We start from the raw sequence: 25,166 nt of genomic DNA on the forward strand, positions 1-25,166 counted from the left end.
AACTACCTGCCTGAGCTTCCTCTCAGTACTGGGCTTCCTCTCAGTACTGGGCTTGCTCTCAGTACTGGGCTTCCCCTCAGGGCCGAGCTTCCCCTCAGTGCTGAGCTTCCCCTCAGTGCTGAGCTTCCCCTCAGTGCTGAGCTTCCCCTCAGTGCTGAGCTTCCCCTCAGTGCTGAGCTTCCCCTCAGTGCTGAGCTTCCCCTCAGTGCTGAGCTTCCCCTCAGTGCTGAGCTTCCCCTCAGGGCCGAGCTTCCCCTCAGTCCCGAGCTTCCCCTCAGTCCCGAGCTTCTACCTCAGTCCCGAGCTGCCCCTCAGTCCGGTGGGGTCCTTGGTGAGGGTTATTAGGCCAAGGTCGGCGGCGAGGGTCGCCAATCAAAGGACGCGTTACAGGGGTACTAAGACTTGTTTGGAGTGGGGTCCACGTCCCGAGCCGGAGCCGCCACCGTGGACAGACGCCCACCCGGACCCTCCCCTATGGGTTTAGGTGTGCAGCCGGGAGTCCTCACCTTGGGGGGGGGGGGGGTCTGTCACGCCCTGGTCTTAGTATTTTGTGTTTTCTATATTTATTTGGTCAGGCCAGGGTGTGACATGGGTTTATTTTGTGTTATGTTTATGTATGGGGTTTTTTCGTAGGTTTTGGGATTGTGGCTTAGTGGGGTGTTCTAGCATAGTCTGGTTGCCTGAGGCGGTTCTCAGTCAGAGGCAGGTGATTCTCGTTGTCTCTGATTGGGAACCATATTTAGGCAGCCATATTATTTGAGTGTTTCGTGGGTGATTGTTCCTGTCTCTGTGTTAGTTTGCACCCGTTTAGGCTGTTTCGGTTTTCACGTACGTTTATTGTTTTTGTATTGATCGTGTTTATTCGTCTATTAAAGATGTATATTATTAACCACGCTGCATTTTGGTCCGACTCTCCTTCGACAGAAGAAAACCGTAACATCAGTATTCCATAGTAACATCTGACAAAAATATCTAAAGACACTGAAGCAGCAAACTTTGTGGAAATATTAATATTTGTGTCATTATCAAAACTTTTGCCCACGACTGTAGTCTAGAGGGACGTATTAAGGTCTGTCTGATAGACCGCTGCACCACTCGGGAGCACTAGGCTAAGACACTACACTGCTTGAGTGTCTTAGACCAGTCAGTGCTTGAGGTGTCACTACAGACACCCTGGTTCGAATCCAAGCTGTATCACAACTGGCTGTGATTGGGAGTCCTATAGGGCAGCGCACAATTGGTCCAGTGTCATCTGGGTTTGGCTGGTGTAGGCCGTCATTGTAAATAAGAATTAGTTCTTAACTGACTTGCCTCGTTAAATAAATAAAAATGTCCCCTGGGTAGACAAATGAAGGTCTGTCGGATAGCCGTGTGCTCCTTTTATTAGAGTGAAAACATTTTAAAATGGGGAGGTCATACCTGTCCAATTAGAAAACCGATATTTTACTTTTCCGTTACAAAAAGTTTTGCTGGTGGGCCCAATTGAACACTACCCTGCAACACTGCTGAACAGTTGTAGTGGTAGTCCAGTCCACTCAAGATACCTCCAGTCCTCCTTTTTCGCCTACCTCATTAAGAGCACTGCAGCCAACATGGCACCTGGCCCACCCAAAACTCTGGCAAACAGCCCATTAAAACACTTGTCTACTCTTTCTTTCTTTCTTTTTCTTTCTGAATTTAACCACCTCTCTTTAGTGTGTATCTCTCCCTTAGCAACAAGAAATAACTCACAGTGAGTACTAAGCCGGGGCTGCAAATCCTCTCCTGACTTAGACCCCCTTTCCCCGCACTCCTCCTCCTTCCCCCACTCCTCCTTTCCCAGGACCTCTGCCAAGGTTACAACAGTGATGGGAGAAGTGAGGGGAAACAAGGACAGCAGGGGAGGGACATGAGGTATGCATGAGAGGCTCCGTTGAGGAGAGAGAGACAGATCAGCAGAATTGCTTCTCCAGCTGAGTAACTGGATATAACTGCCAATAAAACTTTGCACCCTGCCATGCTAACATCAGTCCAGACCCTTTGTGTTCAGGGTACAATGTGCAGGCTGATTTCCTCAGAGTCTGGACGTTGCCTATGAGTCTGTCCGTACAGCCGCTGGACACACGAGCAGTCACTTTTATTTTAGTTTGTTGTCGGTCAGGAGGGAGGCACAAAAGGAGCTGACATGCAGAATGTACCAAAGGAGTGGAGGGAAGAACAGAGCGTGGGAGGAGGAAGAGACAAAGATGTTAAACCGTGGGAGGGTAGAGAGGCCTTGTTCCAAAAGAACATCGGTAACTCCAAACAGGACATGTCCACAGGCAAAGAGAAGAAGAATGGAGAGATGATGAACGGAGGGGGAAAGGGGATGGAGGGGACGGATAAAGAGTCGCTGATGATGGAGCTGACCCGTCTGGTTCAGAAGACAGTGAAGGAGAGTAGTTGGTGGGAGCGGAGAGGCATCGACATCACTATCCTGGCCCTCTCCTTTCTCCTGCTACCCCCAGGTAATCTATACACCCGTCTTACACACTTCATACACGCATATCACACACTTCATAAACCCGCTTCACACACTTCATACACCCATATCATACACTTCATAAACCCGCCTCACACACTTCATAAACCCGTCTCACACACTTCATAAACCCGCCTCACACACTTCATAAACCCGTCTCACACACTTCATAAACTCATCTCACACACACTTCATAAACTAGTATCACACACACTTCATAAACTCATCTCACACACTTCATACACCCATATCATACATTTCATAAACCCGCCTCACACACTTCATAAACCCGTCTCACACTCTTCATAAACTCGTCTCACACACACTTCATAAACTCGTCTCACACACTTCATACACCCGTCTCACACACTTCATACACACGTTTCACACACCTTATAGTCCTTATCAAGGCCAACATATGGTATGCTATTACATGTTTATATAGTGTAGGTTTACCACATTCAGTTCATCCTACCTCCAGGTAAGACATCTACCTGCACACCACAATACATACACCTGTCTCACACTTTAGAGTAGTCCTCTGTAGCTCAGATGGTAGAGCTTGGCGCTGGCAACGCCAGAATCCTGGGTTTCAATTGTCGCTGAGGCCGCCCATTTGAAAAATATATGCATAACTAAGTCGCTTTCGATAAAAGTGTCTGCTAAATGGCATAATAGTATTATATTATGTTGTTTTAAAGGTAGGTAATACAGTATATATGTTATTATATGTTTATAAAGTGAGGTTTAAACACATTCAGTTCACCCTACCCCCAGGTAAGACACCGATCTAACAACGGCAAAATTGGTTGAAATTAGGTATTTTCAACCAGTTTCTCTCACTGGGTATTAGCCTGGTTAAACCAGTTTTTCTCACTGGGTATTAGCTTGGTTAAACCAGTTTTTCTCACTGGGTATTAGCTTGGTTAAACCAGTTTTTCTCACTGGGTATTAGCTTGGTTAAACCAGTTTTTCTCACTGGGTATTAGCTTGGTTAAACCAGTTTTTCTCACTGGGTATTAGCTTGGTTAAACCAGTTTTTCTCACTGGGTATTAGCTTGGTTAAACCAGTTTTTCTCACTGGGTATTAGCTTGGTTAAACCAGTTTTTCTCACTGGGTATTAGCTTGGTTAAACCAGTTTTTCTCACTGGGTATTAGCTTGGTTAAACCAGTTTTTTTCACTGGGTATTAGCTTGGTTAAACCAGTTTTTCTCACTGGGTATTAGCCTGGTTAAACCAGTTGTTCTCACTGGGTATTAGTCTGGTTAAACCATTTTTTCTCACTGGGGATTAGCCTGGTTAAACCAGTTTTTCTCACTGGGGATTAGCCTGGTTAAACCAATTTTCTCACTTGGTATTATCCTGGTTGAACCAGTCTTTCTCACTTGGTATTAGCCTGGTTAAACCAGTCTTTCTCACTTGGTATTAGCCTGGTTAAACCAGTTTTTCTCACTGGCTATTCGCCTGGTTAAACCAGTTTTTCTCACTGGCTATTCGCCTGGTTAAACCAGTTTTTCTCACTGGGTATTAGCCTGGTTAAACCAGATTGAACGATTGGATCAATAATGAGAGCAGGATTCAGGCTGAAGAATATGTTTGGATAGCTTTACCACATAACGTGTAACATGCAGATTTGTTCTAAATACACAGGACATTATGTTATTAATCCATTGTGCCAGTATTAGATCTTGAGCACTAGCCTGGAACTTGATGTTGAGACAGGGACAGAGCAGAAATACACATGTTCTAATGTATAAGTAGACCAGCAATTAGACCTCAATTAAATACTGATTTCAACAAGGCTGCACACACACCACACACATGCTTGATGTCTGATACTCCCTTGTCCTATCTGAGTCTGTGACCTCTTTCTAGGTCAGTGTGACTGGTATGTCACCAGAGGCTATGCTTAATTTGGCAGCTTGTTAACACACCCATCAAGGTTCATTGTTTGAGATTATCTTTGGAAATCAAAGTCTTTAGATTCTAAATGCTGTTATATTTACGATTAGAAAATTGCTTTACATGCTCTCCAATACCTATTTCAGATGTTTTATTGAACCTTTATTCATCCAGGAGGTCCCATTGAGGTCAGACTACCTATTTAACAATAGAGACCTGGACAAGAGGGCAGCTCAATAAAAACATTTAGCTCAAAACACAAAGATCAGCCAGTAAAGGGCCACATTTCTGTTTCTGCTATTTACAATGGCACGTAGCATTTTAGTAGCACTCTTCTCTGTGCTACTAATTCTCTGTCAACACTGGACAGTCCAATACTGCCCTGGGGGTGTATTACTGTCAACATGGTGTATTACTGACCTTGTGACTTATCGCCTCCCAATGATGCTCTTCAAAATAGGAGGTGGGGAAAAGTGGAACATTAGTGCCAGACAGATTTTGCCATGTTAGGAATAGATTGGCACCATCACCTAACCAAAGATCCCCCGCTCCAAGAGAGGCATAGTCCAGGTGAAGCCCATTGAAGTTGCATGCATTTGTCATGTATTCCAGAGTGCATGCATGAAGCTACTGCAAATAATACATAGTTGTATCATTTTAGTGTAAGTCACTTTGTAGTCTTCTAGGTCCATTATTTAGATATTGTTCCTAGTTCTTTCTCATGTTGGCATGACAACTTTGCAGGAGCAACCTATACCTGTGATGATAACCTGTACCCCTCCCTCACAACATGTACCCACTCCCATCCCAACACCTCCCAAGTAGCGATCAAGTTACCCTCCTTCATCTGAGCATCTCCTTTCAGTGCTGTAACCCACACCTTGGTACCGCAGTAGGGTGCGGCCTGGCATGGTCGGGCTCCCAGATAACAGACTGTTTGCTGACTGTGTTCTGGGTAGGGAGGGAGGTCATCCAACACTGTGAACACAGCCATAAAACCTACCAGCTCTCACAGTCTCACGTCAGAATTAGATGTTCATCCATGAGCCTCAAAGGTCAAATTTCGAATTTGTTCCAAACATCAAATTTCAAAGTGTTTAAGGTTAAGTTTAGGCATTAACTCCAAAGTGTTTAGGTTAGGGTTGGGTTCTGCTGTTAACTACCAATTCTTAAGGTTAGACATTAACTTCAAATAGTTAAGGTAAGAGTAAGGATTTGGGATAGAAACTTTATATCACTGGATTTGAACTTGCGACCTTCGGAATGATTTGCAGATGTTAATGCCCATCTGCCATTCTCGTCCACAACTCCTTAACAAAACCGAAACCTACTTGAAGATGACAGTGCTCACTGTTGCCCCTAGTGGCCAGTTTCCATGTTCTCTCCTGATGTCGTCAGACATGGATCGACGTCAAATACTGATTTGTATCCCGGGTGACCTGGCTGCATAAAACATCCCCTCCCTAGACCGGTGTGGGTTAACATACAAACACAGGAAGGAGAGTGAGAAAACCACTGTACTAAAACATGAAGGATTATGCCTGTAAATGAATCCCAGATTTTTTTTATTTTTTTTATTCACCTTTATTTAACCAGGTAGGCTAGTTGAGAACTAGTTCTCATTTACAACTGCGACCTGGCCAAGATAAAGCAAAGCAGTGCGACACAAACAACAACACAGAGTTACACATGGAATAAACAAACATGCAGTCAATAATACAATAGAAAAGGTTTATATATAGCATGTGCAAATGAGGTAGGATAAGGGAGGTAAGGCAATAAATAGGCCATAGTAGCGAAATAATTACCATATAGCAATTAAACACTGGAGTGATAGATGTGCAGAAGATGAGTGTGCAAGTAGAGATACTGGGGTGCATAGGAGCAAAATAAATCAAATAAATAACAATATGGGGGATGAGGTAGTTGGATGGGCTATTTACAGATGGGCTATGTACAGGTGCAGTGATCTGTGAGCTGCTCTGACAGCTGATGCTCGAAGTTAGTGAGGGAGATATGAGTCTCCAGCTTCAGTGATTTTTGCAGTTTGTTCCCATCATTGGCAGCAGGAAACTGGAAGGAAAGGTGGCCAAAAGAGGAATTGGCTTTGGGGGTGACCAGTGAGATATACCTGCTGGAGCGAGTGCTACGGGTGGGTGCTGCTTTGGTGATGAGTGAGCTGAGATAAGGCGGGGCTTTACCTAGCAAAGATTTATAGATGACCTGGAGCCAATGGATTTGGCAACGAATATGAGAGCGAGGGCCAGCCAACGAAAGCATACATGTCGCAGTAGTGGGTGATATACAGTGGGGCAAAAAGTATTTAGTCAGCCACCAATTATGCAAGTTCTCCCACTTAAACAGATGAGAGAGGCCTGTAATTTTCATCATAGGTACACTTCAACTATGACAGACAAAATGAGAAAAAAAATCCAGAAAATCACATTGTAGGATTTTTAATGAATTTATTTGCAAATTATGGTGGAAAATAAGTATTTGGTCAATAACAAAAGTTTATCTCAATACTTTGTTACATACCCTTTGTTGGCAATGACAGAGGTCAAACGTTTTATGTAAGTCTTCACAAAGTGTTGCTGAGCAACACGGACTTTCAACTCCCTCCAAAGATTTTCTATGGGGATGAGATCTGGAGACTGGCTAGGCCACTCCAGGACCTTGAAATGCTTCTTACGAAGCCACTCCTTCGTTGACCGGGCAGTGTGTTTGGGATCATTGTCATGCTGAAAGACCCAGCCACGTTTCATCTTCAATGCCCTTGCTGATGGAAGGTTTTCACTCAAAATACACGATACATGGCCCCATTCATTCTTTCCTTTACACGGATCAGTCGTCCTGGTCCCTTTGCAGAAAAACAGCTCCAAAGCATGATGTTTCCACCCCATGCTTCACAGTAGGTATGGTGTTCTTTGGATACAACTCAGCATTCTTTGTCCTCCAAACACAACAAGTTGGGTTTTTACCAAAAAGTTATATTTTGGTTTCATCTGACCATATGACATTCTCCCAATCTTCTTCTGGATCATCCAAATGCTCTCTAGCAAACTTCAGGCGGGCCTGGATGTGTATTGGCTTAAGCAGGGGGACACGTCTGGCACTGCAGGATTTGAGTCCCTGGCGGCGTAGTGTGTTACTGATGGTAGGCTTTGTTACTTTGGCCCCAGCTCTCTGCAGGTCATTCACTAGGTCGCCCCGTGTGGTTCTGGGAAATTTGTGATAACTTGTGATAATTTTGACCCCATGGGGTGAGATCTTGCATGGAGCCCCAGATCGAGGGAGATTATCAGTGGTCTTGTATGTCTTCCATTTCCTAATAATTGCTCCCACAGTTGATTTCTTCAAACCAAGCTGCTTACCTATTGCAGATTCCGTCTTCCCAGCCTGGTGCAGGTCTACAATTTTGTTTCTGGTGTCCTTTGACAGCTCTTTGGTCTTGGCCATAGTGGAGTTTGGAGTGTGACTGTTTGAGGTTGTGGACAGGTGTCTTTTATACTGATAACAAGTTCAAACAGGTGCCATTAATACAGGTAATGAGTGGAGGACAGAGGAGCCTCTTAAAGAAGAAGTTACAGGTCTGTGAGAGCCAGAAATCTTGCTTGTTTGTAGGTAATCAAATACTTATTTTCCACCATAATTTGTAAATAAATTCATTAAAAATCCTACAATGTGATTTTCTGGATTTTTTCCCCTCATTTTGTCTGTCATAGTTGAAGTGTACCTATGATGAAAATTACAGGCCTCTCTCATCTTTAGGTTAGTTAACACAGTGTCCAAAGAAGGGCCAGAAGTATACAAAATGGTGACATCAGCTTAGAGGTGGATCAGAGAATCACCAGCAGCAAGAGCGACATCATTGATGTATACAGAGAAAAGAGTCGGCCCGAGAATTGAACCCTGTGGTAACCCCATAGAGACTGCCAGAGGTCCGGACAACAGGCACTCCGATTTGATACACTGAACACTGTCTAGGAAGTAGTTGGTGAACCAGGCGAGGCAGTCATTTGAGAAACCAAGGTTTCACATAAGAATGTGGTGATTGACAGAGTCGAAAGCCTTGACCAGGTCGATGAATACAGCTGCACATTATTGTCTCTTGTCGATGGCGGTTATGATATCGTTTAGGACCTTGAGCGTGGCTGAGGTGCACCCATGACCAGCTCTGAAACCAGATTGCATAGCAGAGAAGGTACGGATTCGAAATGGTCGGTGATCTGTTTGTTAACTTAAGGCTATGGGTTCCCCTACAGGAACTCCACCCCCCCCCCATTCAGCTGAAACGGTGGCGCAGGGAATGCAAAAATATTCTTAGAAATATTTACCCTCCACCCATTAACAAGTCCAATACCTCAAATGAAAGATAAACACCTTGTTCATCTATCCAGGGTGTCAGATTTTTTAAATGTTTTACGGCGAAAACACAGCATATATTTATGTTAGACCACCACCAAAACAAAGAAAAAACGTAGCCATTTTGTCCAGCAAAATATAAAATGACAAAAGCAGGATAAAAAAATAAAAATTCACTAACCTCTTGAAAATCTTCATAAGATGACAGTCATATGACATGTTACACAGTACATTTATGTTTTGTTCGATAATATGCATTTTATATCCATAAATCTCGGTTTACATTGACGCCATGTTCAGAAAATTCTCCAAAATATCAGGAGGAATTATAGAAAGCTACGCCAGATAACAGAAGTACTCATCATAAACTTTGACTAAAGATACATGTTCTACATATAATTAAAACGATACACTGGTTCTTAATGCAACCTCTGTGTCACATTTTTTTTTACGTTACGGAAAAAGCCTAACATTGCAATAATCTGAGACGGCGCTCAGACGTAACAATATTACTCCGCTATGTTGGAGTCAACAGAAATACAAAATTACAACATAAATATTTCCTTACCTTTGATGATCTTCCATCAGAATGTAGTGCAAGGAGTCCTAGTTCAACAATAAATCGTTTTGTTTCATAATGTTCAATTCTAGTGTCCAAGTAGCAGCATTTGCTACCACTTTCAGCTCAAATGCCCAAAAAATGACTTCCAGGATAACTTTGCATCAAAACTTCCAAATTACATATTACAGGTCGACGAAACTGGTCAAACTAAGTGCAGAATCAATCTTCAGGATGTTATAATCATATAGATCGAATAGCATTCCAACCGGACCATTCATTTTCATCGGGGGCTGATTGGAACAGCCGAAGCACTCAAACGCAAACGAGCCTCAAGCACATGGAAATCTTTTGCGACACTTACTACTTTCCTTCCCATTAGGTCAAAGTTCACAGCAAATGCTCAATTACACTTTCTACTGAATGAGGACATCTAGTGGAAGACATAGGAAGTGTTTCCAGATCCATAACTTGTTGGGAAGCATTGCCCCAACTTTCAGGATTTCAAAACTAGTTTGGAAGATTGCCTGCCCTGTGAGTTCTGTTATACTCACAGACATAATTCAAACGGTTTTAGAAACTTCAGAGTGTTTTCTATCCAATATTAATAATAATATGCATATATTAGCAATTTAGGACAGATTTTGATGCAGTTCACTATGGGCACGCAATTCATCCAAAGGGGAAATACTGCCCCCTATCTCTAACAGGTTTTAACTTGGCTTTCGAAGACCTTAGAAAGGCAGAGTAGGATAGATATAGGACTGAAGCAGTTTGGGTCTAGAGTGTCTCCCCCTTTGAAGACGAGGATGACCAGGGCAGTACAATCTTTGGGGATCTCAGACGATACGAAAGAGTTTGAACAGGCTAGTAATAGTAGTAATATGGGCTTGCAACATTTTCAGAGGATAATTTTAGAAAGAGAGGGTCCAGATTGTCTAGCCCGGCTGATTTGTAGGGGTCCAGATTTTGCAGCTCTTTCAGAACATCAGCTATCTGGATTTGGGTGATGCCGAAACGGGGGAGGCTTGGGGGGTGCAGGGCTGTTGCCCCGGGTAGGGGTAGCCAGGTGGAAAGCATGGCCAGCCGTAGAAAAATGCTTATTGAAATTCTCAAGTATCATGGATTTATCGGTGGTGACAGTGTTTCCTAGCCTCAGTCAGTGGGCAGCTGGGAGGAGGTACTCTTATTCTCCATGAATTTTACAGTGTCCCAGAACTTTTTGGAGTTTGTGCTACAAGATGCACATTTTTGTGTGAAAAAGCTAGCTTTCCTAACTGCCTGTGTATATTGGTTCCTAACTTCCTTGAAAAGTTGCAGATGTCAGTCATCTGGCCAAGCAAGGTCCACCACAGGAGAAAGATCAGGAACATCCACTTGCTTGACTGCAGAACAGAATGTTCAAGGAACCTGTTCTAGAATGTGTTTCAAATGGCAGGTGTAGAGTAGAGTGGAACATTGTCTATTGTTTGGCAAGACAATTACCATAGGAGTTGGCAAGACCGCACAAACAGATCTGGGACCAGGCAAATGCTAACATATTTATGCTAACATATGTATTCTACAGATCTAAGCTACTCTCCATATTGTGGAATATTTGCATTTAGAACAACATGTAAACTTGCTATCCTTTGTTTGACTCCTATTCCCTCCCCTTGCCCTTATCCCTCTCTCCTCATCTCCTTGTTTCCTCAACCCCATCTCCCCCTCTCCTTAACCCCATCTCTCCTCTCCCTCTCTCCTCCAGCATTCCTGCTGCTTGGTTCGTCCCAGGCCCTGGTGTTTGTCCTGGGCATGGTGCTGATGGGCGTGTCCCATGCTGTCATCACCGTCAAGGGCACCCATCTGGCAAGTCACGGATCGCTGAGCGAGTCCCCTACCTGGGCCGATGTCTGGGCTGTGTTTTTCATAGAGGTAAGAGAGAGATTGAGAGAGAGAGAGTGGATTGTTGAGGGAGGGAGGGACGGAGAGAGAGAGAGATATTCCTGTTAGCCAAAGCTTCATCAATGAATTCAGCCACAGTAGCCAAATCAAGGTGGGTTTAATCTCTCTTGAATTTGAATTTACTTTTGTTCATTGACCCAACATTTTATCCTTTCACCAGACATGATATTACAGATGAGGGAGGCAGTTAGCCTAGCGTTTAGGAGCGCTGGGCCAGAAACAAAATGGTCGCTGGATTGATTCCCCTTCACAACCACGTGAAAAATCTGTCAATATGCCCCTGAGCTAGGCACTTAACTCCAATTGCCGCTGTAAATCGCTCTGGATAAGAGTGTCTACTAAAATGTAATAACATAACTGCTGGACTTTGTCCTTAATTTGGCCTGTTTTTTTCAAGCTAGTCATTCAGCTATCAGTCACTTACGTGTCAAGTATCTATGTTCATGACACGCTTGTCTGGATATCGATCCCCATGTCTGTGCCATTCACTTCCATAGTGCTCTATGAAAATATAAACATGCTTGTCTTTGCATTTTCTAGTGTTGTTTCATCACACATCTTGATCACAAGTCTGTCTGTCTGTCTGTCTGTCTGTCTGTCTGTCTGTCTGTCTGTCTGTCTGTCTGTCTGTCTGTCTGTCTGTCTGTCTGTCTGTCTGTCTGTCTGTCTGTCTGTCTGTCTGTCTGTCTGTCTGTCTGTCTGTCTGTCTGTCTGTCTGTCTGTCTGTCTGTCTGTCTGTCTGTCTGTCTGTCTGTCTGTCTGTCTGTCTGTCTGTCTGTCTGTCTGTCTGTCTGTCTGTCTGTCTGTCTGTCTGTCTGTCTGTCTGTCTGTCTGTCTGTCTGTCTTGTCTGTCTGTCTGTCTGTCTGTCTGTCTGTCTGTCTGTCTGTCTGTCTGTCTGTCTGTCTGTCTGTCTGTCTGTCTGTCTGTCTGTCTGTCTGTCTGTCTGTCTGTCTGTCTGTCTGTCTGTCTGTCTGTCTGTCTGTCTGTCTGTCTGTCTGTCTGTCTGTCTGTCTGTCTGTCTGTCTGTCTGTCTGTCTGTCTGTCTGTCTGTCTGTCTGTCTGTCTGTCTGTCTGTCTGTCTGTCTTCTGTCTGTCTGTCTGTCTGTCTGTCTGTCTGTCTGTCTGTCTGTCTGTCTGTCTGTCTGTCTGTCTGTCTGTCTGTCTGTCTGTCTGTCTGTCTGTCTGTCTGTCTGTGTGTGTGTGTACAGGTGTGTGGGTCTTTCACAGCAAGGGCAGGTGTAACAAGCCACATTAAGATGCACCATGCCCACACCAACGTGATCGGCCTGGGTGACTCCAGCACCTGGAAGATACCCTACCTTCCCCGGGGTGTATACCTGTTCATTGCTCCCCTGGCTGTACCTGTTATCACTCCTCTGGTGGCACTAGGTGAGGCACAGCCAGGGTCTGTGTGTATGTTTTTCCAGGGGTAGTGTCTACCTGTTCACTATCTAAGACACATAATGCTCTCTCTGTTATGTTGCTGTCGTTTTGAAATAGGAACATGTTGATACATTGCTTTCGGAAAGTATTCAGACCCCTTGACGTTTTCCAATTTTTTTTCAGGTTATCAATCTACAAACAATATCCTATAATGACAAAGCATTTTTTTTGCTAATTTATAAAATAAAAAAAAGCATAAATGTTACATTTACATAACTATTCAGACCCTTACTCAGTACTTTGTTGAAGCTCCTTTGGCAGCGATTACAGCTTTGAGTCTTATTAGGTATGACGCTACAAGCTTGGCACCTGTATTTGTTCCTCCCATTATTTTCTGCAGATCCTCTCAAGCTCAGTCAGGTTGGATAGAGAGTGTTGCTGCACAGCTATTTTCAGGTCTCTCCAGAGATGTGCCTAGGGTTCAAGCCTAGGCTCTGACTGGGTCAATCAAGGACATTCATAGACTTGTCCTGAAACCACTCATGCATTGTCTTGGCTGTGTACTTAGGGTTGTTGTCCTGTTGGAAGGTGAACCTTGGCCCAGTCTGAGGTCTTGAGCACTCTGGAGCACGTTTTCATCAAGGAACTCTCTGTACTTTGCTCCGTTCATCTTTGCCTCAATCCTGACTAGTCGCCCAGTCCCTGCCGTTGAAAAACACCCCCACAGCATGATGCTTCCACCAACATGCTTCACCGTAGGGATGGTGCCAGGTTTCCTCCAGACGTTACGCATGGCATTCAGGCCAAAGAGTTCAATCTTGGTTTCATCAGACCAGAGAATCTTGTTTCTCATGGTCTGAGAGTCTTTAGTTGCATTTTGGCAAACTCCATGCGGGCTGTCATGTGCCTTTTACTGAGGAGTGGTTTCATTCTGGTCACTTTACCATAAAGGCCTGATTGGTGGAGTGCTGCAGAGATGGTTGTCCTTCTGGAAGGTTCTCCCATCTTCACAGAGGAACTCCTCCCTGACCACCTCCCTGACCAAGGCCCTTCTCCCCAGATTGCTCAGTTTGGCAGGGCGGCCAGCTCAAGGAAGAGTCTTGGTGGTTCCAAACTTCTTCCATTTATGAATGATGGAGGCCACTGTGTTCTTGGGGACCTTCAATGCTACAGATGTTTTTTGGTACCCTTTCCCAGATCTGTGCCTCGACACAAGCCTGTCTCAGAGCTCTACGGACAATTCCTTCGACCTCATGACTTGGTTTTTGCTCCGACATTCACTGTCAACTGTGGGACATTATATAGACAGGTGTGTGCCTTTCCAAATCATGTCCAATAAACTGAATTTACCACAGGTGGACTCCAATCAAGTTGTAGAAACATCTCAGGGATGATCAATAGAAACAGGATGCACCTGAGTTCAATTCCGAGTCTCATAGCGAAGGGTCTGAATAATTACGTAAATAAGGTCTTCTTTTGTTTTTAATACATTTGCAAATGTTTCTAAAAACCTGTTTTGGCTTTGTCATTATGGAGTATTGTGTGTAGATTGCTGAGTTTTTTTTTTGATTGAATCATTTTTTGAATAAAGCTGTAATGTAACAAAATGTGGAAACAGTCAAGGGGTCTAAATACTTTCTGAAGGTACTGTATACAGTACATGTGTTTAGATGGCTGACAAAATAACGTGGTTGTTGTTCAGACGTATGGCACCTTCTAATTTGGATTGATATCTTCACTCCAATCTGTGATGGTGTAACTGTCTGTCTGTATCTGTTCCTCTTTCTTTCTCTCTCTTGTTTCTGTATGTGTTTTTGGTTCTCTGTCTCTGTCCCTGTCCCTGTCCATAACTGTATCTTACTGCACTGTAAAAAAAATTACTCTCAGGATCATCTTTAAAAATACTTCCAACTGGTTACAAATAAATTAGTTAGGTTTTCTCAATTGAAAAAATGACTTTTGTTGAAAGCAAATATATGATTCAACGCCAAATGTTATATTTGATTATTAACAAACCTACAGGTAAATTACAAAACAAATGAAACATTTATTTTGGAATACCAACATAAAGTGTTTTAATAGTGCATTGGGCCACCACGAACCAGACCAGCTTCTATATTCCTTAGCATACTGTAGATTCTACAAGACTCTGAAACTTTATTATAGGGATGCAGCACTATTCTTCCACATAGAAATCATTTGGTGTTTTGTTGATGGTGTTGGAAAACGCTGTCTCAGGCGCTGCTCCAGAATCTCCCATAAGTAGTGATGTTACGTTTTATACTGGAGCTCCGAGGCCTACATCGAAATCGCTAACGCCTCGATCACACCTACAAGGTCATTGTGCAAAATGGTACGCAGCCTTATCTGAATATGTGTGCAACAAAAGCTAAACATTCACCTTCTGCTCCCGTTTCTGTCAAGCTGTCTGCACATACAATTTGTTTGATAAATCCAACACATGCAGCACACAGAACCAGTAGGGTGCGTGGGTAAAATCACTGGGGAAGCCAAGGCAGAAAAAAACATGTGTTGTGATAATTGTGTTGTGTGCTCTATAAACGGTTAGTTCATATGAATTGCAACCGTGACATATGCCTAAGGCCTAGACAATAAGAAGACCGTGGCAGAATACAATTAACTAGACATTTGTTTCATCACAAAACCGGAGAGCAACATCTGTCCGGTGAAGTCCACAAAGCATATTGCATGTAAGAAACAGTTACATGACCTACAGCATGGTGAAGAAAGTTAATGTTTCCAACATGTTCAGACTATTAAACAACCATGGAGAGTTACTGCAAGTTGCAAAGAAAGCAGGATCCGCCTCCACTATTCCAGCACCATTTCAACTTCAACATTCCAAAATAATCAAATTACCTATGCTCCAATACAGCGACAACTAAATGATACCAAAAATGATTTAGTCCAATCAACGTAAGCTACAGTAAATATACTGTCCATGGTTCAGATTTGTGTGTGTGTGTGCATTTTTTGCAAGTAGAAAAAACATGTTGACTCACCCTACTTAAAATCGCCAATGCCATCCTGCTCTATTTCATGTTGAAGAAACGGACTATAACTTTTATTTTTTGTTGTCCTAGGCTACGTTGCTAAAATGCTTGCTCGCTAGCCTAAGTTCCTTTCATGGGATAGCTACTTATTAACATTAGCCTTCTACATCTTGCTACATATGGAACTTCCATCCTCTCAGTCCAGGGGCACAATGTATTTTATGGCTGGATCAGAATCGCCATTATAATCATTGGCCAGTACGGAAAATTACAGTTGAAGTCGGAAGTTTACATACACCTTAGCCAAATACGTTTAAGCTCAGTTTTTCACAATTCCTGACATTTAATCCTAGTATAAATTCCCTGTTTTAGGTCAGTTAGGATTACCACTTTATTTTAAGAATGTGAAATGTCAGTATAATAGTAGAGAGAATGATTTTTTGCAGCATTTATTTCTTTCATCACATTCCCAGTGGGTCAGAGGTTTACATACACTCAATTAGTATTTGGTAGCATTGCCTTTACATTGCTTAACTTGGGTCAAATGTTTCTGGTAACCATCCACAACTTTCCCACAATAAGTTGGGTGAATTTTGGCCCATTCCTCCTGACAGAGCTGGTGTAACTGAGTCAGGTTTGTAGGCCTCCTTGCTCGCACAAACTTTTTCAGTTCTGCCCACAAATTTTCTATAGGATTGAGGACAGGGCTTTAACTTGACTTTGTTGTCCTTAAGCCATTTTGCCACAACTTTGGAAGTATGATTGGGGTCATTGTTAATTTGGAAGACCCATTTACCACCAAGATTTAACTTCCTGACTGATGTCTTGAGATTTTGCTTCAATATATCCCCATAATTTTCCTCCCTCATGATGCCATCAACATGATGCTGCCACCCCCTGCCTCCCCCTTTTTCCTCAAAACATAACAATGGTCATTATGGCCAAACAGTTCTATTTTTTGTTTCATCAGACCAGAGGAAATTTCTCCAAAAACTATGATCTTTGTCCCCATGTAGTCTGGCGGTTTTGGAGGAGTGGCTTTTTACTTGCTGAGCGGCCTAAACAGGTTATGTCGATATAGGAGTCGTTTTACTGTGGATATAGATACTTTTGTACCTGTTTCCTCCAGCAAAGTACGTTCATCTCTAGGTAACAGAACACGTCTCCTTCCTGAGTGGTATGACGGCTGCATGGTCCCATGGTGTTTATACTTGCGTACTATTGTTTGTACAGATGAACTTGGTACCTTCAGGCGTTTGGAAATTGCTCCCAAGGATGAAGCAGACTTGTGCAGGTCCGCAATTTTTTTTCTGAGGTCTTGGCTGATTTCTTTTGATTTTCCCATGACGTCAAGCAAAGAGGCACTGAGTTTGAAGGTACGCCTTGAAATACATCCACAGGTACAATTGACTCAACTGATGTCAATTAGCCTATCAGAAGCTTCTAAAGCCATGACATCATTTTCTGGAATTTTCCAAGCTGTTTAAAGGCACAGTCAACTTAGTGTATGTAAACTTCTGACCCACTGGAATTGTGATACAGTGAATTATAAGTGACATAATCTGTCTGTAAACAATTGTTGGAAAAATGACTTGTGTCATGCACAAAGTAGATGTCCTAACCAACTTGCCAATACTATAGTTTGTTAACAAGGAATTTGTGGAGTGGTTGAAAAATGAGTTTTAATGACTCCAACCTAAGTGTATGTAAACCTCTTACTTCAAATGTAAGTAAAACCACAAGTCCAAATCCCTACCTCCATCCGTGGCTAATTTAGGATAGGGCCAATTTTAGCTAGCTAGCTACCAGAGGACAACAAAACAACAAGATGTTTCTATTGAAGACGTATTTCTCTGAAGCTTCCCTGAACACTTTTTTTTGATGCACCAGGACCATTCACAGTTGAGCTCACTCAGTTTAGCTCAAGGCAGATTGGCTATTATTTTATTTGAAAAATGTATTTCAAGGGAGGCCAAATGCTCACTGGCTTTCCTTACATCCAGAGACAAAGGGGTGCTGTTTTTCTTTCTACGGTGTGATACATTCAGAGATGAAATAAATCATTAAAAAAAAGAAGCCTGGCTTCGCTTGGCATCCATGAATACATGCCGCTGCACAGAACGTGCTACAACTGCCTCTGCAATGCATTGCTGCTAGGCAAACGCAGCATTCCATTGGAAATGAATGTACTTCTGATGTACCATAATGCAATGACACTGTGTGTGTTTGAGGTGTAAGCAGTTTTTCACCCAATTAGTTTGGTATTGGTTTTGGTAGAAGATAAAAAAGGCTACCCTGCACAGGTGCTCCTGCGTGTGCAACGTCATCTATAATAACTTTGCTGTTCTAAATTATTTTGCCCAGCAGGTGCCTCTAGTGTACACCATGTTGATCAAGGCCTGCAGTAATGAACCAATGTCAGACACAATTGGCAGGAAACACTCAATGCTTCAGGAAGCTTAATTTCCCCATAACTACCTGTCAGTGTTCAATTGGGTTGAGATCTGGTGACTGAGATGCCCATGGCATATGGCTTACATCGTTTCCATGCTCATCAAAACATTCAGTGACCATTCGTGTCCTGTCATCCTATGGGGGCTTAGCTATGGAAGCAAAATGAATGGCCAAAATAATGGTGTGTCCAGCATTTTTATACATGACCCTAAGCATGATTGGATGTTAATTGCTTAATTAATTCAAGAACCAAAACTTTGTGGAAGCATCTGCATTCAATATACTTTGTATTCCTCATTTACTCAAGTGTTCATTATTTTGGCAGTTACCTGTATACTTCAAGTTGCAACCCATATTTCTTTCAAGACTCAACTTACTTTTCCCCTTTGGTTAAACCTAATAAAGAACATATAAATTAATACACTAAGTGTACAAAACATTAGGAACACCTTTGTAATAGGTGTTCACTCAGAACAGCCTCAATTTGTCTGGGCATGGACTCAAGGTGTTGAAAGCATTTCACAGGGATGCTCACGCTTGTTGACTCCAATGCTTCCCACTGTTGTGTCAAGCTGGCTGGATGTCCTTTCGGTGGTGGACCATTCTTGACACATACGGGGAACTGTTGAGCATGAAAAACCCAACAGTGTTGCAGTTTTTGACACAAACCGGTGTTCCCCCTTTCAAAGGCACTTAAATATTTTATCTTGCCATTCACCCTCTGAATGGCACACATACACAATCCCATGTTTCAATTGTCTCAAGGCTCAAAAATCCTTCTGAACGTGGAGGAGAAATTGACTTCATCAAATCAAAGTTTCTGTCAAGTGCGCCGCATACAACCGGTATAGATCTTGCAGTGAAATGCTTGCTTACAGGCTCTAGCCAACAGTGCAAAAAGGTATTATGTGAACAATAGGTAAGTAAAGAAATAAAAAGTTAAAAGACAGTGAAAAATAACAGTAGCGAGGCAATATACAGTAGCGAGGCTATAACAGTAGCGAGGCTACATACAGGCACCGGTTAGACAGGCTGTATAGTTAAAGTGACTATGCATATATGATAAACAGAGAGTAGCAGCAGCGTAAAATGGGGGTTGGGGGAGGCACACAATGCAAACAGTCCGGGTAGCCATTTGATTACCTGTTCAGGAGTCTTATGGCTTGGGGGTAAAAACTGTTGAGAAGCATTTTTGTCCTAGACTTGGCACTCTGGTACCGCTTGCCATGCGGTAGTAGAGAGAACAGTCTATGACTGGGGTGGCTGGGGTCTTTGACAATTTTTAGGGCATTCCTCTGACACCGCCTGGTGTAGAGGTCCTGGATGGCAGGCAGCTTAGCCCCAGTGATGTACTGGGCTGTACGCACTACCCTCTGTAGTGCCTTGCGGTCGGAGTCGGAGCAATTGCCGCACCAGGCAGTGATGCAGCCAGTGCTCTCAATGTTGCAGCTGTATAACCTTTTGAGGATCTGAGGACCCATGCCAAATCTTTTTAGTTTCCTGATGGGGAATAGGCTTTGTCGTGCCCTCTTCATGACTGTCTTGGTGTGGTGGGACCATTCTAGTTTGTTGGTGATGTGGACACCAAGGAACTTGAAGCTCTCAACCTGCTCCATTACAGCCCCGTCGATGAGAATGTGGATGTGCTCGGTCATCCTTTTCCTGTATTGCACAATCGTCTCCTTAGTCTTGCGTTGAGGGATAGGTTGTTGTTCTGGCACCACCCGGCCTGGTCTCTGACCTCCTCTCTATAGGCTGACTCGTGATCGGTGATCAGGCCTACCCCTGTTGTGTCATCTGCAAACTTAATGATTGTGTTGGAGTCGTGCCTGGCCATGCAGTCGTGGGTGAACAAGGAGTACAGGAGGGGACTGAGCATGCACCCCTGGGGGGCTCCAGTGTTGAGGATCAGAGTGACAGATGTGTTGCTACCTTCCTTCACCACCTGGGGGGCGGCCCGTCAGGAAGTCCAGGATCCAGTTACAGAGGGAGCTGTTTAGTCCCAGGATCCTTAGCTAGTGATGATCTAAGGACCTGCTCTCCAAGACACCTAAACCACCCGATGTCACAGGAAGGCATAAAAGATAATCAAGGACAACAACCAACGGAGCCACTGCCTGTTCACCCCGCTAACATCCAGAAGGCGAAGTCAGTACAGGTGCATCAAAGCTGGGACCGAGAGACTGAAAAACAGCTTCTATCTTAAGGCCATTAGACTGTTAACAGTCATCACTAACATTGAGTGGCTGCTGCCAACATACTGACTCAAGTCTCTAGCCACTTTAATAATAAAAAATTGGATGTAATAAATGTTTCACTAGTTACTTTAAACAATGTCACTTTATATAATGTTTACATACCCTACATTACTCATCTCATATGTATATACTGTACTCTATACCATCTACTGCATCTTGCCTATGCCATTCGGCCATCGCTCATCCATATATTTATATGTACATATTCTTATTCATTCCTTTACACTTGTGTGTATAAGGCAGTTGTTGTGAAACTGTTAGATTACTTGTTAGGTATTATTGCATGGTCAGAACAAGAAGCACAAGCTTCACTACATTTCACTACACTCGCATTAACATCTGCTTACCATTTGTATGTGACCAATAACATTTTACTTGATTTGAGCTTTGAGGGTACTATGGTGTTGAACGCTGAGCTGTGGTCAATGAATAGCATTCTCACATAAGTGTTTATTTTGTCCAGGTGGGAAAGTGCAGTGTGGAGTGCAATTGCATCAGATTGCATCAGATTACATCATCTGTGGATCTGTTTGGGCGGTATGCAAATTGGAGTGGGTCTAAGGTTTCTGGAATAATGGTGTTGATGTGAGCCATTACCAGCCTTTCAAAGCACTTCATGGCTACGGACGTGAGTGCTACGGGTCTGTAGTCATTTAGGCAGTTTGCCTTCATGTTGGGCACAGGGACTATGGTGGTCTGCTTGAAACATGTTGGTATTACAGACTCAATCAGGGACATGTTGAAAATGTCAGTGAAGACACCTGCCAGTTGGTCAGCACATGCCCAGAGCACATGCCCTGGTAATCCATCTGGCCGCGCAGCCTTGTGAATGTTGACCTATTTAAAGGTCTTACTCACATTGGCTATGGAGAGCGTGATCACACAGTCGTCCGGAACAGCTGATACTCTCATGAATGCCTCAGTTTAGCTTGAGCATAGAAGTTATTTAGTGAGCATAGAAGTGATTTAGCTCGTCTGGTAGGCTCGTGTCACTAGGCAGCTCGCGGCTGTGCTTCCCTTTGTAGTCTGTAATAGTTTGCAAGCCCTGCCACGTAAGACGAGCGTCGGAGCCGGTGTAGTCCTGTATTGACCCTTTGCCTGTTTGATGGTTGGTCGGAGGGCATAGCAGGATATTTTATAAGCTTCCGGGTTAGAATCCCGCACCTTGAATGCGACAGCTCTACCCTTTAGCTCAGTGTGAATGTTGCCTTTAATCCATGGCTTCTGGTTCGGGCATGTACGTACACTCACAGTGGGGACGACGTCCTCGATGCGCTTATTGATAAAGCCAGTGACTGATGTGGTGTACTCCTCAATGCCATCGGAAGAATCCCGGAACATGTTCCAGTCTGTGATAGCAAAACAGTCCTGTAGTTTAGCATCTGCTTCATCTGACCATTTTTTTTATAGTCACTGGTGCTTCCTGCTTTAATGTTTGCTGGTAAGCAGGAATCAGGAGGATATAATTGTGTTTGGATTTACCAAATGGAGGGAGAGCTTTGTACGGGTCTGTGTGTGGAGTACAGGTGATCTAGATTTGTTTTCTTTCTGGTTGCACATTTAACATGTTGATGGAAATTAGGTAGAACTGATTTAAGTTTCCCTGCATTATAGTCTCCGGCCACTAGGAGCGCCGCCTCTGGCTGAGGGGTTTCCTGTTTGCTTATTTCCTTATACAGCTGATAAATGCGGTCTTAGTGCTGGCATCCGTCTGTGGTGGTAAATAAACAGCCACTAAAAGTATAGATGAAAACTCTGTAGGCAAGTAGTGTGGTCTGCAATTTATCACAAGATACTCTACCTCGGACAAGCAAAATCTAGAGACTTCCTTACATTTCATGCACCAGCTGTTGTTTACAGATATGCACAGACCGCCCCCACTTGTCTTACCGGAGTGTGCTGCGTATATCCCGCTAGCTGAATATCCATGTCATCATTCAGCCACTATTCCGTGAAACATAAGATATTTCAGTTTTTGATGTCCCGTTGGTAGGATATTTGTGATCGTACCTCGTCTAATTTATTGACCAATGATTGCACGTTGGCGTGTAATATTGACGGTAACGGCAGTTTTCCCACTCGCCTTCTGCGGATCCTTACAATGCATCCCGCTCTGTGTACTCTGTACCTGCGTCTCTTCCTCTTGCAAATAACTGGGATTTTGGCCTTGTCGGGTGTTCGGAGAATGTCCTGTGCGTCCTGCTTGTTGAAGAATAAATCCTTGTCTAATCCGAGGTGAGTGATCGCTGTCCAGTATCCAGAAGCTCTTTTTTGCCATAAGATACGGTTGCATAAACATTATGTACAAAATAAGTTACAAATAACACAAAACCCCCCCACATAATAGCACAATTGGTTGGGCGCCCGTAAAACTGCTCCCATTTCTTTCGGCGCCATTTTAGAAGAGACCTCTTCTACTTTTATTTATGAGAGGTATTGACATGTTGAATGCACTAGGCGGTCTGTCTGAACTACTGGCACACAGCTCGGACACCCATGCATACCCCACAAGACATGCCACAAGAGGTCTCTTCACAGTCCCCAAGTCCAGAACAGATTATGGGAGGCACACAGTACTACATAGAGCCATGACTACATGGAGCTCTATTCCACATCAAGCAACTGACGCAAGCAGTAAAATTAGATTTTTAAAAACAGATAAAAACACACCTTATGGAACAGCGGGGACTGTGAAGCAACACAAACATTGGCACAGACACGCACACACACACACACAGTAGATATGTGGTAGTGGTGGAGGCGCCTGAGGGCACACAGTGAGTTGTGAAATCTGTGAATGCAATGTTTTTAAATTTGTAGAAACTTAATATTGTTTGACCCCAGGAAGAGTAGCTGCTGTTTTGGCAGTAGCTAATGGGGATCCATAATAAATACAAATACAATACACTGATTGAAGTGTATTTAACAAGTGACATCAATAAGGGACCATATATTCCACCTGGATTCACCTGGTCAATCTATGTCATGGAAAAGAGCAGGTGTTCTTAATGTTTTGTACACAGTGTATATGCAAGCTTTTTTTCATGTTGTACCAAGTAGATTTTTCTTCACTTAGGAATTACCTATCACAAATGTCTTCAATTGGATTACAAACAATTAAATACATGGAATGGCATCAAACACCGGGAGACCATGGGTTTAATGTATTTGATACATTCCACTAATACCGCTCCAGTCTTTACCATGAGCTCGTCCTCCCCAATTAAGGTGCCACACACACCTCCTGTGGTGTGTTGTAACTGACTGTGTCTGTCCCCGACTGTGACTGTATCTAACTGAGTCGTCTGTGTCCCTCTGTTATAGGTCAGCTGAAAGAGCACTCAATGGGCCAGGCCCTGAGGACAGTCCTGATGGTGTTCCTGGGGTTGTACGCTCAGTACTGGCTTTTGATCCATGTCTCTGGGTTCCAGTGTCTTTACAGCACCCTCCTCTGTATGCTGCTCTGCAGGGCTATGTTCTCCCTGCCCTACATACACGTTAACATCTTCCAAGTGAGAAAGCATATACACACATTGATTTAGGCAAGCACACACACGCACCCTCAGCAAAGTATATAATCAATGGGTAACTTACGATTTGGCTGGTATTATTTGGCTAGTAGGGAGCACCAGTTATGAAGGAAAAAACATCTCCAATATGTTGTTTCTCCATTTGTGTTACTATTGATGGCAGCAGTCTTGTCTCCATCCTCCCCGGTACTCCCACTGTGGGTGCCTGCTTGTATTTGGTCCTATTTCACATATATACAAGTGTGTATTAATGCACATGTGAATTTGACCCTGTACTGTTAAGACCATTGTAGAGGCATTTAACTGAATGGTGGGTCCATAGAGATAGAATGACATTTGTCTTTGGGTAGACCTCCCGCAGACAGATTATGCTCGACTCTGCATCTCATTGTAAAAGTGTCCAGGGCAGCAAAATCATGCCAACAGTTTCTCTCTGGGTATCTTTCCGTTCAGTGAATCAGCGGGGGCTCACTCACACACCCACACACCTTTCCATTAAACCGTTCTCTCCTGTTCTGTACAGCACATCGGCCTGCCTATGTTCTCCCCGACCCGTCGGCCCAAGAGGATTTACCAGATGACCCACGGGGTTCTGAACCTTCCTCGGAACCCCCTGCTGGACTGGATCTTCGGACACTCCCTCATCAACTGTCACGTGGAACACCACCTGTTCCCCTTCCTCTCCGACAACATGTGTCTCAAGGTACAATGCAGACAACGTGTATCTCAACGTACAATGCAGACAACGTGCACCTCAATACAATACAACATGTATCTCAAGGTACAATGCAGACAATGTGTATCTCAACGTACAATGTGTCTTAAGGTACAATACAGACAACCAGGGTTGGGGTTAATTCCAATTATATTTCTAATTCCAAATTAAATTCTAGAATTCAAGCAGGAAGTGGAACATTTTATTGGAATTGAATTGGAATTGCAGCAATCTACTTTTTGGGGGGGGGGAATTTAATTAGAATTTAGACTGTCTTAATTTGATTGAAATTATACATTTGAATTGAACAAGAACCATCCTTGGAATGGAATTGGAATTTAGACTGTCTGAATATTTATTGAATTGGAATTGAAGAAAACCATAATTGGAATGGAATTGAAATTGATTTGGAATTTAGACTGAATTTTAATTGGAAAATAAAAACATCCCCAGAGTGGAATTTTAAATTTAGAATTAAAAAACTGGAATTGTGTTGTAATTGTTCAAATTCCAGTTACTGGAGGTGATGCATTAAAATTG

General features: G+C 43.3%; 1 protein-coding gene across 2 annotated transcripts in view; it reads left to right on the forward strand.

Annotated features, from left to right (window-relative positions):
- The first annotated feature begins 1,944 nt into the window (after nt 1–1,944).
- Nucleotides 1,945–25,166, forward strand: part of LOC109899934 (fatty acid desaturase 6-like) — a 40,455-nt gene continuing 17,233 nt past the window's right edge. Inside the window, exons 1-5 of one of the 2 annotated variants that reach the window (XM_020495589.2) lie at nt 1,945–2,486; nt 11,075–11,241; nt 12,481–12,661; nt 23,706–23,893; nt 24,435–24,614. In XM_020495589.2, coding sequence (XP_020351178.1) covers nt 2,165–2,486; nt 11,075–11,241; nt 12,481–12,661; nt 23,706–23,893; nt 24,435–24,614 — 1,038 coding nt within the window. In that variant the 5' untranslated portion in view covers nt 1,945–2,164. The remainder of the gene's footprint in view (nt 2,487–11,074; nt 11,242–12,480; nt 12,662–23,705; nt 23,894–24,434; nt 24,615–25,166) is intronic. The other variant, XM_020495588.2, reaches the window with a different exon arrangement.

Source organism: Oncorhynchus kisutch, linkage group LG11 (assembly GCF_002021735.2).
Source record: "Oncorhynchus kisutch isolate 150728-3 linkage group LG11, Okis_V2, whole genome shotgun sequence".
Lineage (NCBI taxonomy): Eukaryota > Metazoa > Chordata > Actinopteri > Salmoniformes > Salmonidae > Oncorhynchus > Oncorhynchus kisutch.